The 18,286-nt window shown below is 35.4% G+C and overlaps 1 protein-coding gene across 1 annotated transcript in view; it reads left to right on the top strand.

Moving 5' to 3' along the window:
- Positions 1–1,975: 1,975 nt before the first annotated feature.
- The window catches only part of LOC149783569 (uncharacterized), a 194,812-nt gene continuing 178,501 nt past the window's right edge, over positions 1,976–18,286 (top strand). Inside the window, exon 1 of the mRNA XM_089931831.1 lies at positions 1,976–2,612. Within this exon, the coding sequence (XP_089787957.1) occupies positions 2,193–2,612 (420 nt within the window). The 5' untranslated portion in view covers positions 1,976–2,192. The remainder of the gene's footprint in view (positions 2,613–18,286) is intronic.

The raw sequence follows: 18,286 nt of genomic DNA, 5'->3' as shown, positions 1-18,286 counted from the left end.
ATTAGAACATATATTAGCCAATCCTAATAGGCCCCTCAATGAATCTGATTAAAACCAGTATTAGCCAATCAAATTCATAATAGATCACTCAATGAATCTGATTAAAATATATATTAGCCAATAAAATTCAAAATATACCTCTCAATGAATCTGATTAAAATATATATATTAGCCAATCAAATTCCTAATAGACCTCTCAATGAGTATGATTAAAACTTATATTAGTCAATCAAATTCCTGATATACTTCTAAATGAATCTGATTAAAACCTATATCAACATGTAATAAGTAGATCTGACAGATAGCGTTACATTTTCACGTTCAGACGACCTGTGGAATTTCCGGTCCAATTAGTTTTAAGAAGCTATCAGAATTAGCAATCATTTCTAGTCAGAAAGAGTTATCGTAAAAAAAAAAAAATGGTATGTTTCGAAAGGAGCATTTCTTTTTCATAAATGTGGGAGCTGTAATGTGATTGGTGGATTGAAAAAATTGTGGTCAACCAATTCGTTCATTATCATTTCAGTATTTCTTCCGCCATAATTGTTATTCGTTTGATTGATTTTTATGCACAATTCAATCCAATGAATCTGATAGTTCATTTTACAGTAAAACTGATGATGTGTAGAATGATATATAAAACATATAATGATAATAAGATTAATTTGCGTTGCAACATCCCATCATGAATAAACTTAGGATGTCAGTCAAAACGTTCGTTTGTTTTCCTGTACGAAGTTTTGTTTTTCGTAAACAAGATTGGTATATATTCCTCGATTTTTTTTTACATTACAATGAAATCAGCGAAACTTAAAATTATCCCCACCTACAGTCTATGAAAATAAAATTGGTATCTTGTCCTTTGGATATTACTACATATATCTTGTAATAATGTTATAAAATAGTATTATATTCAATGAATAATAACAAAACACAAAGCTTGATCATAAAAATGTTAATGGAAAGCAAAATATATCTATTAGTTTGTTAAAAGGAAAAGATATTTAGAAAGTTTGTCACAATTCGAGTTTTCGCACTGTCCCTCTACAGGTTTGAGTTAGTTCTCCATTATCTCACGCCACTGTACCACAATACACGCCCCCTTTTCAAAAAGAAGACATGAACATATACGTGATCCCAAGGCTGAAGGAAACAAAGAACGATAACAATAAAAACAAGACAAATTAACATTTATATGTGGATTGAACAGCAAGTTCTAATAATCTATACACAGTACACTCTACTGGTCAGATGCATGAATGAGACGGTCTTTAACGTGAGGCTAGAGAACTATAGTAGACCATCTTTCTTAACTGCACGACCATACAGGCTCCAGACCCCTATATGCCGTTATTCTGTCCATTCAAACGGGTGTACGCAGATTCGAGTAACTTCTTGAACGTTAACGTATGTCGAAACGTTTATGTAAACCTGTTTAGCAGTTGGAAGTGCGACTCAATCCGTTAAAGCTGGACATGGGGAAACATGGGTTAACATCTTAGGACAATAACTTATGCAAATCAAATCGAATTCACCCAAAATGATGTTCCCGAATGTCATGACTAAAAATTTTATTAAAAAAGACTGAAAATTCTTTCTATAACTATGAAGATAAGTCGGTGACTTATAGGAGACGTAGATGTATTTTTGCCGTATGTTTGAGGCAGTGCTAAGATAAAGTATATGTACCATCTGCTGTTGAGAATTTCAACTATAACTTTCCTAGGACAAGCGAAAAGGATGTTGACAGTATATTTATTATCTCCAGAACTACACCCGCGATGACGCCACATCAAGAACTCAATTATAAAACTATAAAACGCTAATTTACACTGGTATTTATGGCTCGCCCTGCGAGTGGGTATTTTACTGTATTGTATTATACAGGTATAATTCACGCTTCCCGTTACCTGTGCGATCATCCACCAGGTGAATTTATAATTGCATCTATTGATGACAAGTCGGATTCCTGTGATATATTGGCGATATTAAGTCACCTGAACTCAGTCGCCGCAGTGTATCGTATCATTCAACGATCACAGAACATTTCCGTGCATCACTGGGACCTGCTGTTGTTCAAACAGCAGTAATTAATGTGTCATAAACCTGGGAAATTAATTATAACTATCGAGAAATAGATGGATGTTTAAATTCAAAATAGTGATTTTACCTGTGAGAATTCTTGGGAGATTATGGCCCTAGCGGTAACGAGGGGAGAGAAGCCCTTACTACCGGACATTTTCCGGACGATACAGGGGTCGGAGTTTCGAATGGGTCCTGCAGACCGATTTGTGGGGTCGGATGTTTCCCATCTCCCGAGGATACGGGGAGTAAATCCCGCCACCGACACCAGAAGCATCCCAAGAATAATTGTGAGGGATAAGCAGGGAAACGTGCTGGATACATTCACTCACTTACAAGAGGCAATATACAGGGCGAAATGGAAAGTGAAACAAACCCATGAAGCCACCACCCCTTTGGAATGGCGACTCCCTAAAGCTCCTGTTCCTTCCAGACCCGATTTTTCCAGGACTGTACTACCTCCAAAATCGCAAGTACACACCGAAACTAGGACGAGTCAAACACAGAGAACCATTCCCGACAACGCTGTAGTAAGTGGTATTATATATACATGCTATTGTGTCTCGACATATTACAATCAGTGAATTCGAATCTAAATTCATGTACAGAGAAATGAAAAACGTCATCAATCTTGATAGAAATTGTAAACACCTTTGTAATTAAGCCGGCTGATTCTTATTAGTCCTTTACTGTACAACAGTTTACAATTTCAACTATGATTGAATGACAGGGCACCATGCTATATAATTATTACCAATAATTACATCAATTATACTTGTCACCCATGAATACATTATTAAACTTGATTATATATGATTGCAAAAAGATTAAAAAATGATTTCTCTTCTTAATAATAGCATAAGTTAACACTGATATAATTTGAAATAAGCGCATTTATGTTCTCTAACTCAAGGAAAATCACTTATCAAAAGTACAAAACAATATCACCTGCTTCGTTCTTTAGCTATGATATATGTATGAACTTTATTTATCCAACCAACACCCACACCTGACGTTGCATATTTTGCTTCTACCAGTTCTATTACTTCATGGGGAAAACAAAATCTGGAGAAATAGTGTTGATATTTAGACACTTCTCTGAACGGGAGAGAAATTGTCCTTTTTTCGATACATAATTTAAAACCCCAAATGAATCGTAGCATGCCAGTCTATATCAATGTACTCGTTCAGTTATCAGTTGGTTAGGATTTGTGTCTGGGTTCACTTACTGAATAATTATCGCTATAAAAAAATACTTGGTTATTTCAATCTAACAATGTAAGGTCTCAGACCTTTGGCATTACAGACAAAAAGTATGTTGTTTATTTATTTATTTCTTTATTTATTTACTTGACCTTGAGGTTATGGAAATAAGAACATGACTGTGAAACAGAACCTATCACAAAATCAACTTATATTTCCTGATTAATTGTGAAAGTTTGCTAGAACTGTATTGCCGCTGCAGTAAATGTCATCATAAATTCCATTAGCTTAATAGTGCGCAAAACGCGCATATGTGATGATGGTAGAATGGAAGTGACTATTTCTAGTCTCTTTATCACAAGAGAAAGACGAAGGAATACATCATTATTTCTGTTCGATTTTTTGGTTCTTAAATCCGTCATAATACACTTGAAGATTAACTCTTCTGTTTACATGCTGTCTGTCCCTAGTCACGTGATATCATCGTAAATATACCTCCGTGATGTATACACTTTCATTATTGATGTGACATCAAAATCGATTTTGGTGTCATTTTCTCCTAAAGAAGGAAAGACAATGAATTTCCAGTACACAAATGAGTTAGGTTTTTTGTTTCCTCTAGAGCGGAATCATAAACACATTATCATATCAGATATGAGTTTGCAGCTTGCAGTGTGCAGGTCACGAAGCAAGCGATAATTGCACATATTAAGAATGGCTCATAAGTCCATATCAATTAGAAAATAGGAAAATGGATGAAAAGCGCAATTAATGAGTGCAAAAGGCAATAATGGGCAGTAAGTACAGGTTTAATGGATATCGATGATTGCAAATACATGTATCAAGAATGGAAAATAAATGCAGCTCTCGTAGCAATCGACGATTTTTATTTCATTGATGAAAGTTTTTAAAAAAAAAGCAGAACTTGAACAAATAAAAGCATTGCTTTTGACTGTGTCCCCTCTACATCTGTTTTAAAAGGAAACGCGTGTGAATATATGTGTGTGTGTGTGTGTGTGTGTGTGTGTGTGTGATCAGAAGCAGCAAATAAGTTGTGACCATAATTAAAATTTCCTTAGCATTGCTCCAGTTAACTAGAAATGAACCTCTTTACCCTCAAAATGTCATTTCCTCTACCTCTGGCTCTGTCGCGTAATCTCTATTTCCAAATACTTTTTGAGACTCAGTTAACGTTTTGTATTCGTCACTATAGTTACTTATAAAGTTTGTGTTTATTTCAGAGGTGAATGATTGTTTCTTATATTTCTACAGACAACAAACCAACAAAAATGGAAACTTATGTTTATATGGAAACAATTATTGTACAAAATGCACCTACAGACAGAGGAAAATGTTAAAGTGATCTCCAAATGAATCTTGTATTATATATACATATCTAGCGTGCGTACTGATTACCATGCTAATAGTTCTTTACAAACCTTGTGTGAACTCCACATCTGGGACCGCTCCGGTGGCTTAGTGGTTAGGGCATCCGCCTCGGATGCGGGAGGTCGCGAGTTCGAGAATCATATCAAAGATATAAAAATAGTTCTAACAGCTGCCATCCTAGACTCTTGGCATTAATAGATTAGTCTTAAGACTGGTTAGCACACACACACACACACACACACCACATTCGATGAAGTAGTTCTGACCATATACCAAACACTGAGCTAGGGTGAACTCCACATTTAGTGAAATAACACTGATCATATACCAAACACTATATGTAGACATAATTGTACATAAACTCCTTCAATTCTAACATTCCTCTAGCTCTCAGTGTCTTCACCAGCAGCCTAGATGCTTGGATCTGGGGTGTAATCATCAATCACAAACACGAATGCACCCACTGCGCTTACATCCCTTCTATTATGTCCAGTAGAAATTCTGGTCTTGGACGGTCTGTGGTTCGTTTGCGTGGTTTTGGTCTTGGACTGTATGTCGTTCGTTTAGTTGGTTTTTGGTCTTTACTGTCTGTGTGCCGTTTTGGTCTTGGATAGTCTGTGGTTCGTTTGGTTGGTTTTGGTCTTTACTGTCTGGGTATCGTTTGGTTGGTTTTGGTCTTTACTGTCTGGGTATCGCTTGGTTGGTTTTGGTCTTTACTGTCTGGGTGTCGTTTGGTTGGTTTTGGTCTTGGACTGTCTGTGTGTCGTTTGGTTGATTATGGTCTTGGACTGTCTGTGTGTCATTTGGTTGGTTTTCAGGTATCAAACCTTTAGTATGATTAATAGATTTGCTCATCTTTTTGTATCTTTCTTTCTGATTTCTGTTTTTTTAAATGCTTTTATTGCATTCTACAAAACGCTAACGTTTGTCTTTTTGTTACCGTCAAGGCTGAAAAACACGTGATTCTTCGATGGAAAGAAATAAAATGGCATGAAACTGCGATTGATACACTTATTTGATTACAAAGGTGACCAAATACTTTTGTACTTATTTTCCTATACGAAATTTGTCACGCGTGTGTGGGATATGTATCGCTTTCTAAGAAAATATGCCGTTACACCGCAACTTGATCTCCTGCTGTAGAAAACCTAAATGATAATCTTCGCGGAATAATGACGCTCTTTGTACCGGGTTAAACAATAGTATATAACTGGTCTGCCCCATAACAACGTGTATATTGTTTCTCCCTCAGCATTCAAGAGTTTGTTTTTGGATCGAACGGGGGTGTAAATTTACTCTATAATATGAAAGTGTAACTCGATAAATTTACAGTAAGCTAGGAATGGTGTAAATTTACTATAAAATATGAAAGGTGTAACTCGGTTCATGTAAGCAAAATAAATATGTTTCCAAAATGTTGTTTTGAAGGAACAACAATGTAATAGTCTGGTGTTTATAAGATATATGAAGAATGGTGTGTGTGTGTGTGTGTGTGTGTGTGTGTGTGTGTGTGTGTGTGTATGTGCGTGCGTGCGTGTGTGTGTTTTGCAAAATATATCAAACATGATATGTGATTTATTCCTATAGAGTGTCAATTGACGAGAAGCTCTTTAATTTTTAATTAGTAACCACAAATATTTTAACTGAAATTTAAAATAGCAGTGGAGGTAAAAATTTAAATCACATTTGTGAGATATATTCGTGTCATATATACAGTATTTTTTATTCCAATGATATTATATTTTGGTTTAGATAAAAAGGAATTATTTATACATCTACTGACACCGCTGTTCACAGAGACCAAGATAGTGGGTGGGTGGTATGGTTTCAAAAATAAACATAAATCTTATCTTAAACAAACTGCACCCTGCATCCCTTTATTGACTTTAACAGCATCGGTAAAGAAGGCACCCTATATTTCTCTACTGACCTTAACATGGTTGGTAAAGAAGGCACCCTACAATTCTCTATTGACGTTAACTAGGATGGTAAAGCAAGGCAAACTACATTTATCTACTGACCTTAACAGGGGTGATAAAGCAAGGCACCCTACATTTCTCTACTGACCTTAACTGGGATGGTAAAGCAAGACACCCTTCATTTCTCTGCTTACCTTAACTGGGATGGTAAAGTTAAGTCGTTGTTGTTATTGTTGTGAGGTTTAACGCCATTTTTCAGCACATGATAGGCTATGCATGGCGGCCAGTATTAATGATGGGGTAAAGTTAAGAATCTTAAACTCAATACGTATCTTGTTTATCATGCTGATCCATCTGCAAACTGCATCGACCCAGATTTACTGTCACATTGGCAGGACTAATCAGTAGAATAAACAACATAGACCTGATATGCCGACACATCATGCAAGGGCACATCAGGGTCCATGTTGCTTGCAATAGATTCAAAAGTATGCATAGTATGCACATACTTTTCATCGGCTTTCGCCACGGTAAAATTCGGATTTAAGTCAAATTTCAAATTGCCTACAACATGTAATGGTCTAAACATTTGTATTATACTAAAAAAGCCCTGGGTAATCCGAATTCCTTAATCCATCTATCAAAGGTCATTTTGAATAATTTGTCATCACTGTCTTCAATAAGGAAAATATTTCGAGAAAGAGGTAAATCTAATTATGTCCAAGGAAAATCCCTCAGACTCAAGCAGAAAACAAATATGTGTTGCTTAACTATTACGTAACTCGAGAGAAAAACCGAAATTTTGAATAGCATAATAAAATGGGATAGAGAAATAAAAAATGGTTTGCTTGGAGAAAACAAAACTTTATTTCTACTGCAATTAAATTAAATCAGTTTTATGGAAGCATGGAAGGAGCATGGTTTAAAAAATATTGTATGGTGGTTACGCAATGTTATGACGTGGGCGCGAGATATTATCCCTTCTTTTATCGATGTCCTTCCATGCTTCCGTACAGTTGGGATTGGTAACAATGGGATTCTTACAAAACTCTCCCAAGCAAATAATATTTACCGTATATAATCTGCTTAAATTTGGGCCTTGCTAAAAAAAAAAAAAAACACAAAATCACAGACCCTGGTCTGCCGTAGCGTAATGCACCAGCAGATCAATGTCTGTGTTGTTCGTTCTACTTATTTATCATAACAAAATTGCATAGACTCGGATTTGCCGGCTCATTATGCTACGACATATCTGAGTCTATGCGATTTGCAGTTAGATCCAAATTTACGCGAGTGTATACGTTACAACTTACTAAATCATCATTAGCGTATTACTATCAGAAACTTATGCAGCAAATTCTTTTTGTTTGATGGGAATTGTTTTCCAAAATACCGCAAAAATGTCTAAATAACTCTACTCTAGGAGGCACACGCCCTTGTTTTATAAAAATCTGAAGATTTTTTCATATTGACTCATTATAATCCTTCGTAATTTTCAATTCGAAATGCGACATTTTTTTAAGTCTCGGTCTTTACAGGCATTGCGTATTTAATATCAACTGGCAAATTTAAATTCAGCCAACACTGTTATTAAAGAAACATGCAGGAGACGCATAGCACAAATGATATGCGTTTGTGAACAGTTTAACAGGACGCACTGAAAATAATTTATTTACACAAAAGCCCTTTTGTTGTTGTTTAAAGACGGTTTGCACGCGGATTAAACTTAAACAGTGAATATTTGTGATAAAAATGTTTGTACAAGCATGTGCATATGTGAGTAGGATTGGCCGGGGGGGGGGGAGCGTGACAGAAAGAGAAAAATGTATGGACATTGACATTGTTACGTATAATAATCATGATAATGTTACAAAATCGTGACTTCCTCTTTAATCCAACATCTCCGTGTCTCTTTAATTCGTTTCCAAAACAATAACAAGTGTGGAATGTTTTGAACTATAAAATGTTGTTAACGAATTCATTATCTTTGTTCGTTTTGATTTTCATTTAACTAGTATAACATAAATATTATCAATTGTTACTTTCATGTATAATTTAAACAAAAAAGATAAGGTAGACACCAGTCAAAAATTTAACTGCCTTTGGGTTTTAGAAAGTTAATAGTAATATTAATCATAATAATAGTCGTCATTATCATCATCGTCATCGTCGTCGTCAATGGTAAATTCATACCCCTATTGTTGGAAAGAGTTCATTTCAGATCAATAGCGTTCCATTTTGCATACGATGAGGTATATCTTCTTTCTAGCACATAAATAATTGTTGCTAGGTGGAAAAAATGATCCAAATAATGGTTCAGTATATTCCAAAGTAAATAGTTGCTTTTTGAATGAAAATCAATACAATATAGAGGTATGATGGAGATAATGACTTTACAAACATGCATAATTACTCATATTACTGTTATGATAAGTTGTATTTCTTCTATTCCGTACTATATATTATTATAATTTTTTGTTGCTTTGTTTTAAATGTTCTTTTAACTGGGACTTCACTTTTATATATTTGTAAAAGATAAAAAAGTATATAAAAAAAGCCGATAGCAGAAACACATTTTAAGTGCTAATCAAAGTATATTTCCGTCCATAATATCTATAGATTGGTTTGTTTGGTATTTTTTGTTTTGGTTTTTTGTTGTTTGTTTTTGTGTTTGTTGTTGCTTGTATGGGAAGATTGGGGTAGGGAAGACATACAAATTTTTAGATTCATAATCTACACGCATAATGTCAAATAAAGCATGCGTTTTCTAGTTACACTTATTTATAGTTGTCACAATTTACAAGTATAACATCAAATAAAGCATGCGTTTTCTTGTTACACTTATATATAGTTGTCACAATTTACAAGTATAATGTCAAATAATGCATGCCTTTCTAATTACAGTTTGATATTGATTTATGCATTGCATTATTGTCATAGTTTGTGATAATGTCTTAGATTTTTGTACAAATTAAATAGTGCACCTCTGTTCGTGTGACATGGGTATATAAATCGCGTATCTTACATCTTAGTTCTAAGCACCAAGAAGCACGATTTGCTTACAAGGTCATTTGTTAAAAGTTTATTGATGTTTAGTGACCATGGTGCGCAGTAATCCTGGATTAGATGTCTTCAGTCTATGCTTAACTGGATAATCTCATGATCGATGGACTCAAATCAATCAGTTGTCGAGTCAATAAGAGCCTGTATAAACAGTCAAGAATGATTTATTAATTTTTATAGCATGTTTGCTTTGCTACACATTTATTCTTAGTAGGTTATATCATGTGTGTTTCAATGTTGGGATACATAACGGGTGTATGTATTTCATACAAACATTGGCCTTTCTTACCAATCATAAACGGGACATCAATTCTACAACTTCATCGAACATAAATAATAAACATAACAAGACAATGACAGACTGATAAAAAGTTAAATATTTACTCAAAGGAACAAATTTAAAATGACCCTACCATTATTAGTAAAACAACCCACAAAGTCATGCCGGTATAACGAAAACGTTCGGTCTATTTGGATATCTAGCGTACATACTCGGATAGGCATAATTTGCAGGCAGGTCAGATTATAGAATGCGTGTTCTACTGATAAGTTGTAAGAAAATGCATAAACCCAAATAGTTGGCGCATAATTCGTCTGCAGATCTGGGTCTTAGCAGTTTTTAGTAGGAAACGACTGATAAGCGAGTATATACAAAACTTGTTATTATTATTGTTATTATTATTATTAGTAGTAGTAGTAGCAGTATTGTCCGGTTCACCTTGTATAAAATTTACGTTAAAACAGTCAGAAAAATGTAATTTGGAAAGAAAACGGCAATAAACATTTCTGCAAATATACTTTTTCTTTGCCCTGTAAGTACGCAAGGAATATAAACCTATTAGTGAATTAAAATTTGTTTGTCTTTATTTAATCTTTCTCCCATCGATGCATCGTTCTTTTTTGTCCAATAAAACAGTTGTGATTACCGATACATCTATTTTTACGCCACTTTTGACTTATTGTCAATCTGTTATATTTACTTTTAATCAAGTTAGCTTTCACAATATTCGACCTTAGCATGCATAGTTACTATGGCAAAAATAAAGCACATCATCAAGGAAAAAGGTATAATCAAACAGCCCTTCCTTGTTACAAATATGTGCTCTATTAATCGTCCATTATTTATCGTTCTTTTGCAGAGCTTGAGTATTGTTGTAGTGAATACATTAATGTCAATTTTCCTTTCCATCCTAATTTGTAGTTTTCAAATATTCGTCATGTAGGAAAAGGGCCATGAAATATCAAAAGAAATACAAATATTGGTCGATAAGCTATTACTTTTTTCAGTTTCAATAATAATGTAAAACTTTTCCAGATGAATATGTAATCATTTATTTTGGCTTGATGGTAACATAAAAATTATACTGCGCGTGACCTGGTGGGGTCCATTATTTATTTATATTATGTCAACCGTGACATATTTCTTTAAATATTAGTCTAAATTCAACTTCTTGATTGTGCACCCCTTTATCAAGTGGCATGTGTTATCATTTCCTTTTATGGAAAAAAATCATTATCTACGTTAAATAAAGTTTGAGGTATTATGTTAAATCTTCAGCAAGAAACAGCAATAATTCACAAAACGACACCTTAAATTAGCATTTTCATTTTATCAAACCATTGCATTAAACAGTTTTCTTCTGATGCAATACATTTTTATAGATCCTATTTCATTTTTTTTTCTTCAAATTGCTATCAAGCAACGTTGTGTTAGTATCTTTCCGCTATTATTTAGGCGCATAAACCTCTTACTTCTATTTGCCTGTCCATCTGTCCGTATGTCTGTCCCGTCCTAATATACCTCCCAATTGAGTGACATTTTCATATTTAATAAGACATGTTAATGACTTCAAAGCTATTCCTATGGGGAAATTTAAGCATTATTCCATATCGTACACAGCCATTGTTTACGGCATATTGGACCTTATGATACGTTGACCGTGGCCAGCATAGTTAAACGGGAATATGGCATATTCCTGTCATATAATTTACTGCGTGAATAGCATATTACTCACAGTGGGCAACGTTTTCCTGTAATTTGACCATTTTATTGCTGGTGTGGCATGAGACTCACGTCATTTTTAGTTTGGCCGGGCTAAGCTGGATTTGTAAGGTGTTGTGGCTGTTGGCAATGGTTTTTCCGTCATTTTTGTTCAGACATTTTCGGCCTTTATTTTATTATTGGTGTGAATTAAACACGCACATCACCATTTCCAGTTTGGTTAGGCTAAGTTCGCTTTTAACGGTTATTTGTCTACTGGTGTTGGGTAGGTTTCTGCTGCTGGTTTAATGTGTAAACTGCAAAGTAGTTCTGAGGGCAATGTTTTCCTAGCAATTCTACCCTTTGATTATTGGTATGCATAGATAGAGCAAAACACCATTTTTGATTTGGTTCGGCAAAGCCGCTTTTTAAGGTGTTTTGCCTATTGGTGTAAGGTAGATATTACATGTTGGTTTACAGTGTAAACTGCAGATTACCGATCGCTGTTTTCCTATAGAACCGCTTTTAGGTTTCAATGTTTCTCGTCCGCTCCTGTGGCCCAGTGGTTAGAGCGTCCGCCTCGGATGCGGGAGGTCTTGGGTTCGATCCCCGGTCGAGTCATACCAAAGACTTACAAAAATGGTACCTACAGCTGCCTCGCTTGGCGCTCAGCATTATGAGGTTAGTGTTAGGACTGACCGGCCTGGTGTCAAGATAATGTGACTGGGTGGGACATGGTGCTACATGTCTGCGGCATGATGCCCCAGTGCTAGACATCGCAATAAACTGTCACACTGCAGACATCGTATCGATATGACTGGATTTCTTTAAAAGCCACGTTAAAAATCCAAATCACACACACTCAGTATGTCTCTATGTTGCGATCATTTTATTATTGGTGTGTATCGAAGCAGCAAAAACGTCATTTTTGGTTTAGTTAAGCTATCCTAGATTTTATGGCGTTGCGCCTATTGGTGTTGGTTGAACGTTAAATGATTGGTTACTGTGAAAACTATTTTAATGTCTAATGTGTAAATTACAATTTGAGGGCAATGTATTCCTATACCTTCATCCCTTTCTTTTGTTAGTGTGTGTCAGAAACGCTCAGTACTATTTTTATTTTGGATGTGCTAAGACTGATTTTTTAGGATGCATCCCGTATTGGCGTTAATTACATTTTTGATTTACTTTTATAAACTGCCGATTATTCTCTCAATTTCCATTTGAATTCAAGAGTTTCTTGCATTTTCGATCGTTTTGTCCTTGGCATGCATTAAAACGTACAATACCATATCCAGTTTGCTGGAGCTAAACTGTCTTTGTCACACAAACAACATGGCGTACGATTGACCTGGTCTGAGAATCGAATCTAGAACTCCAGTTTAGGAATCATGCACGCGTACCACTTAGTTACTCCTCTTTTTACATCCTTGAGTCACAATATTGTAAACTTGAGATGGATATATTTTTATCAGTAACATAGTTCTATAATAATTTTCAAACCGGATCATGCCTGTTGTTTAACTTTTTTGCCATTTCTTTGTCCGTCTTTCTCTCTAGCAAAGTAATAGACCTTTTCCTAAAACAATCCAATTATTCATCTGATATTATTTGAGTAACCCATCCCCAGGGCGTGGTCCGGATAAACGATTCTGAAAGCCACACCCTATGATGTAAAAAGCTGATAAAATAAGATCGTGGCCAAGATTCCAAACCATAGGCTGCGGACTACGCATGCATATCATTTTCTCTTGCATGTACTGTAATAAATATAGAGCATGCGCATTTGGTTATAGCGCCCCGTTTTAAGGAATTCTTAATTTTGTGTGATTACTTGTGTGATTATTGGAAATCGGCGCAATGGAAATATTCCTACCCCGGAATAATTAGCCAATTATTAGGAGCAAACGTCACGTGATGCCTTGGTTCACTAATAGTGAATTCAGGCCAAAACCGAATGAATGTCCCTGTCATAAGACATTCCATATTAAAATCTGGTGATGTACATTGGTGATGTAACTGCAAGGGCAGTATTTACGGTAGGAAACCGGTAAATTACACAAAGGAATAAATAAGAAGGGACTTGGCAAATACCATTTATGTTGCCATGGGGGCAAATGTGGTGCAGCTATACTGGCGAAATGTGCCTGGAAAGCATACATTGACTGGCCTAAGGTGGCGGAGTTAAAATAGTTCCAAGTGTTCGGGGATACTCGTATATTTTCTAAGGCATTAACGGTTGGCGGTACGGAAACATAATGAAGATAAAACATGCAGATGTGCGGTTGATATATATTTGGCAGGTTGTTTTATCTGTGGTCTTACATTAATTAGAGTAAAATTTAGGTATAGAATGGACACGGTGGGTAGGGTTTAACGGCATTTTTCAGCACACGATAGGCTATACATGGCGGCCAGTATTAATGGTGGAGGAAGAACCCGGGAAAACTCCGGAAAGAACCACCGACCCACGAGAAGCTACTGGCAAGCTTTCTCACATACCCACATTAGCCGAATCCGACGCAGACAGAGGTGAGATGGAAGTGATCTGTAACGGAGAGCGCTTTAGACCACTCGGCCACTCGGGGCCCCCAACTGAAGTTGTATGGAAATCTTTGGAAAGTTGGGGTAAACTTATGACTTTTAGCGAGAATCGCGCCAGGGTTTGACAATCGCTCGGTCAATTAAATACCCATGTGCGTGTAACAATACCCATATATCAGGAATACTTACTCATTTTGGATGAGATAAAGTTTTGTTTTTGTAACCATCCGGGCATTTTCACTTGTATTGAATTTTCAAAATTGGAAGATTATTGTCCTTGTTATCGCTTTAGATTTTGGGCTTTTTTTAACATTGACTGTTTTGATAAAGTGTAGTTTATAAATCTCTGTTCTTTGTTTTCTTAACGCACATTAAATATAATTGCAAAAGTGACACTTTAATGCTAATCAATTGTCATTTCTCCGGAATATGCTTCAAACGGAACAAATACCGTTAAGATAGAATTTATTTGCATTTTACAAAAGAATCAATATTTTGGAGAACACTTTATCTCCGAGGGAATAAAACGCAACAAAAACAATGCATTAACTTAACACGAAGCGTCCCATAAAACACTAAGGTTAATATATTTATTATACGAAAGGCTAGAGGCATCCATCTTTGATAAACACCCACACATTCGATGACAGCATGATGTAAAAATATAGTTTATCGAGATGTTTTCACAAGTGGTCCGTAAACAATCTCAAACCGTCATCAAATATAAGATCTAGATTAATAAAACATTCACTTTATCTAGATCATAGTCTCATGATACAGACCTAGAAAATTGAAAATCTCTCAGATATCGTCGTGTGTGTGTGCTGTATATTTGTCTCTGTTTTTGATGAAATACGAGAGAGAGAGAGAGAAAGATTAGGATGGGTACATGTTGGACGTTGTACCATTCCATGGATAAACTCTGCAGTGTACAGTATTATTATATATTTCATAATGAGATGAGGAAATGTATCAGTGTAAACAATTGGTATAGATAAGTTGCTGATACAACCATTATCTCCGCAGAGGTGATATCACTTCTGGAACTACTTTCTTTTCTTTTTGAAAATAGTTGACTTTTAAGACAGTAAGATTTATACCACAAAATGTTTTAAGGATTTTACGTGTTACATTTATCTTTGTTTATGCACAGTTTTACAGAATATAAAAGTTTTGTGCATTTCTTATTTTGTCTTGTACTTCATGTTTACTTTTATTTGGAAGGTTTTGTCTTCCTGGAATATTTTGCAACACATTTTTCGAACACCTACCTTTACTTGGCGATGCTTAGTCACTACTGAGCTAAGGTGCCGTGAAAGGGAAAGCAAGCAAACCATTTAGGAAATATATATGGCCTTATTTTTGTCTTTAAATCTTGTATTTCGAATTTAGTCCTATTTTCTTCTTCTTCTTCTTCTTACTCTGTCTCTCAAGAGGGGCCCCGAGTGGCCAAGTGGTCCAAATCGCTCACCGTTACGGATCACTGCCATCACCTCTGTCTGCGTGGGTTCGAGTCTAGGGTTCGGCCACTTTGGGTATGTGAGAAAGCATGCCAGTAGCTTCTCGTGGGTTAGTGGTTCTTTCCGGAGTTTTTCAGGTTTCTTCTTCCACCATTTATACTGGTCGCCCATGTATAGCCTATTGTGTGCTGAAAAATGGCGTTAAACCCTACAACAACAACAACATAACGCCATTTTTAAACCCTACAGCAACAACAACAACAACAACAACAACATAACGCTATTTTTAGCACACGATAGGCTATACATGGCGGCCAGTATTAATGGTGGAGGAAGAACCGGGGAAAACCCCGGAAAGAATCACCGACCCACGAGAAGCTACTGGCGTTAAACCCTACAACAATAACATCTCACTCAGGATGAACAGATCTCCAAAATATGTTAAGGGTGTAGTAGACGTTTAAGCTGTCAGTGAAGAATAAAAAAGAAAACTCAAAAAAATAACAAGCAGGTTGCAAGGATTGACTTGTTAAAATACAGTTTTCGACGTGAATCTAGCAAATTGTCAGAGTCTAAATTTGCATGACCAGTTCAATTTCGATATTCAGTGTCACCGATACAACAATGTATGCGTGATAAACGTTACAAAAAACAGTACAAGATTTTAGGGTAAAAACAACGTTTGATTAAATATAATATTAATATTGTTTAAGTAGCGATTTTAACTCTCACCACAACCAGCATCGTACTTGAAGATGGTGTTGCAAACGGAAACTGATGAAAATAGGTGACATTCGAAATTTGAGTGTTGCGACTCTTCCCAAATCAGGCTGTGCACGTATTAATACATTAATGACAAAATAGAATAGCAAAATCCTTATAGAAAAACTATCTATCATTAAAATCGGTGTAAATATGTTATATTCTGATGTCCTCAGATACGACCGCTTTGTGATGTTTCTACGGTACCACCACCCCAGCAATATTCACTGTGTCAATCAATCAGCCGAAGTGCTAATGAAACTGAAAAAATCTTTATTTGAGGATATATAAAAAAAATCATTAATTTAACAAAATACATAATTAGAATCATAATATGTACAAGGCGGAGTTTTATAAAGTCACTGTCCTAAAATTATTATTAAATTTCGGACGGAACATCTTTTAACCGATTGCACTGGCACAGAATTAAAACAAAAACACGCAAATAAACTGTACTTGCCTTAGAAAATACACAGCTAAAGTGAAAATCTGTTTGTTTAGATATAAGGAAACATTTCACGAGCGAAGTGAAACATGCACTCGCCACTCTCTACATTACAATGTTTCCACTTCACTCGTGGACTATTTACTTACACCTTCTTAAGACAAGTGGATTCCCTCTTTATATGTTCTAGACCTTTCTTTGAAAAGAAGTTTAATAAAACAATCTTAATCACAGTATCCATTACTACACAAGTTTGACAACGCCTTCGTATATGGAAAATATAGATGATCTCATTAAGTCTTAGGGAGGTATCCATTGGTGCTATTAAATAGTGATGTCATTAATAGTCGGTAGGTCTTGGGTAGATATTCGTTATGGCTTTAAAAATAATAGTTTTTTAATACATTCTCAAATTTCCTAGTATAATTTAAAGTTTGTAACTTTATGATACACAATGCATACTAAGCGTAACTGCTGTGTGGAAAATAAATGGGAGATATTTGCTTTTCCTATGTTGATATCGGATACATTTCGTATCGGATACATTTCGTCATCTGGTACCAAAAACATCATAGTTTAACAAGTGGCGAAGCCACGAGTTAAAATATATCGTTCGTTGGTACCACAAGTTTAAATATATCAGGTGTTTACGTAGGAATAAACTTTCTTTTTATTTATGTACCAAACTTGCTCCAGACTGGAAGTTTAGAATATTAAAGTCACTCTTTGGCACAACACGCTCGCCCCAACAACTTCATCTCACTTTCACAGCCCGATCATATAAATATACGTGACTTAAGAAAGAGGTAGATTTGGGTTGACCTATTCAGTAAATTTAAATGTTTGCCGTTTTTGATACAATTTGACTTTGATCCTATCTGAAAACAATACAAGTCCGATTCAGCAATGCATTGCGGCGGGTCTGTCGTTGTTGTCAAAGAAGAGGAAATAACTTCAGAGAAACGCGAACGGCGTCTGGTCAAATTTATTTATCAAACATTAATTTCCATGTCTGAAATGTAAGGCAGTTTCTTTTTATTTGTGCTATCTCATAAAGTACTCTTTTTTGTTGTTGCACGTACAACTTTGTGTAGGTAAACACATTCAAGGATCACATGGCATGAAGAGAAATCCTATTTTTTCAAGCGTGAAAATATAACGATATATTTTTCACATGTGAAAATTCAAGAATGAAACAAATATGCATTAAGTATTTCGCCAATAAGGCTATTTTTCACACTTAACGATATAATAATATTTTATATTCTTTGGGCACCGAAATAAATAGACGAGATTTACTTGAGTTTAGTAGCAATGTCTTTCCTTTGTTTGTGTTGTTTCTGTAACAGCGTCTTTCCATTGTTGTCTTGGTTTAGTTGCAATGTCTTTCCATTATTTGTCTTTTTTTTATAGTTGCAATGTCTTTCCATTATTTGTC

This window comes from Sinohyriopsis cumingii, chromosome 14 (assembly GCF_028554795.1).
Source record: "Sinohyriopsis cumingii isolate HCF-2022 chromosome 14, ASM2855479v2, whole genome shotgun sequence".
Taxonomy (NCBI): Eukaryota; Metazoa; Mollusca; class Bivalvia; order Unionida; family Unionidae; genus Sinohyriopsis; species Sinohyriopsis cumingii.
This window is presented reverse-complemented; position numbering and strand designations above follow the sequence as displayed.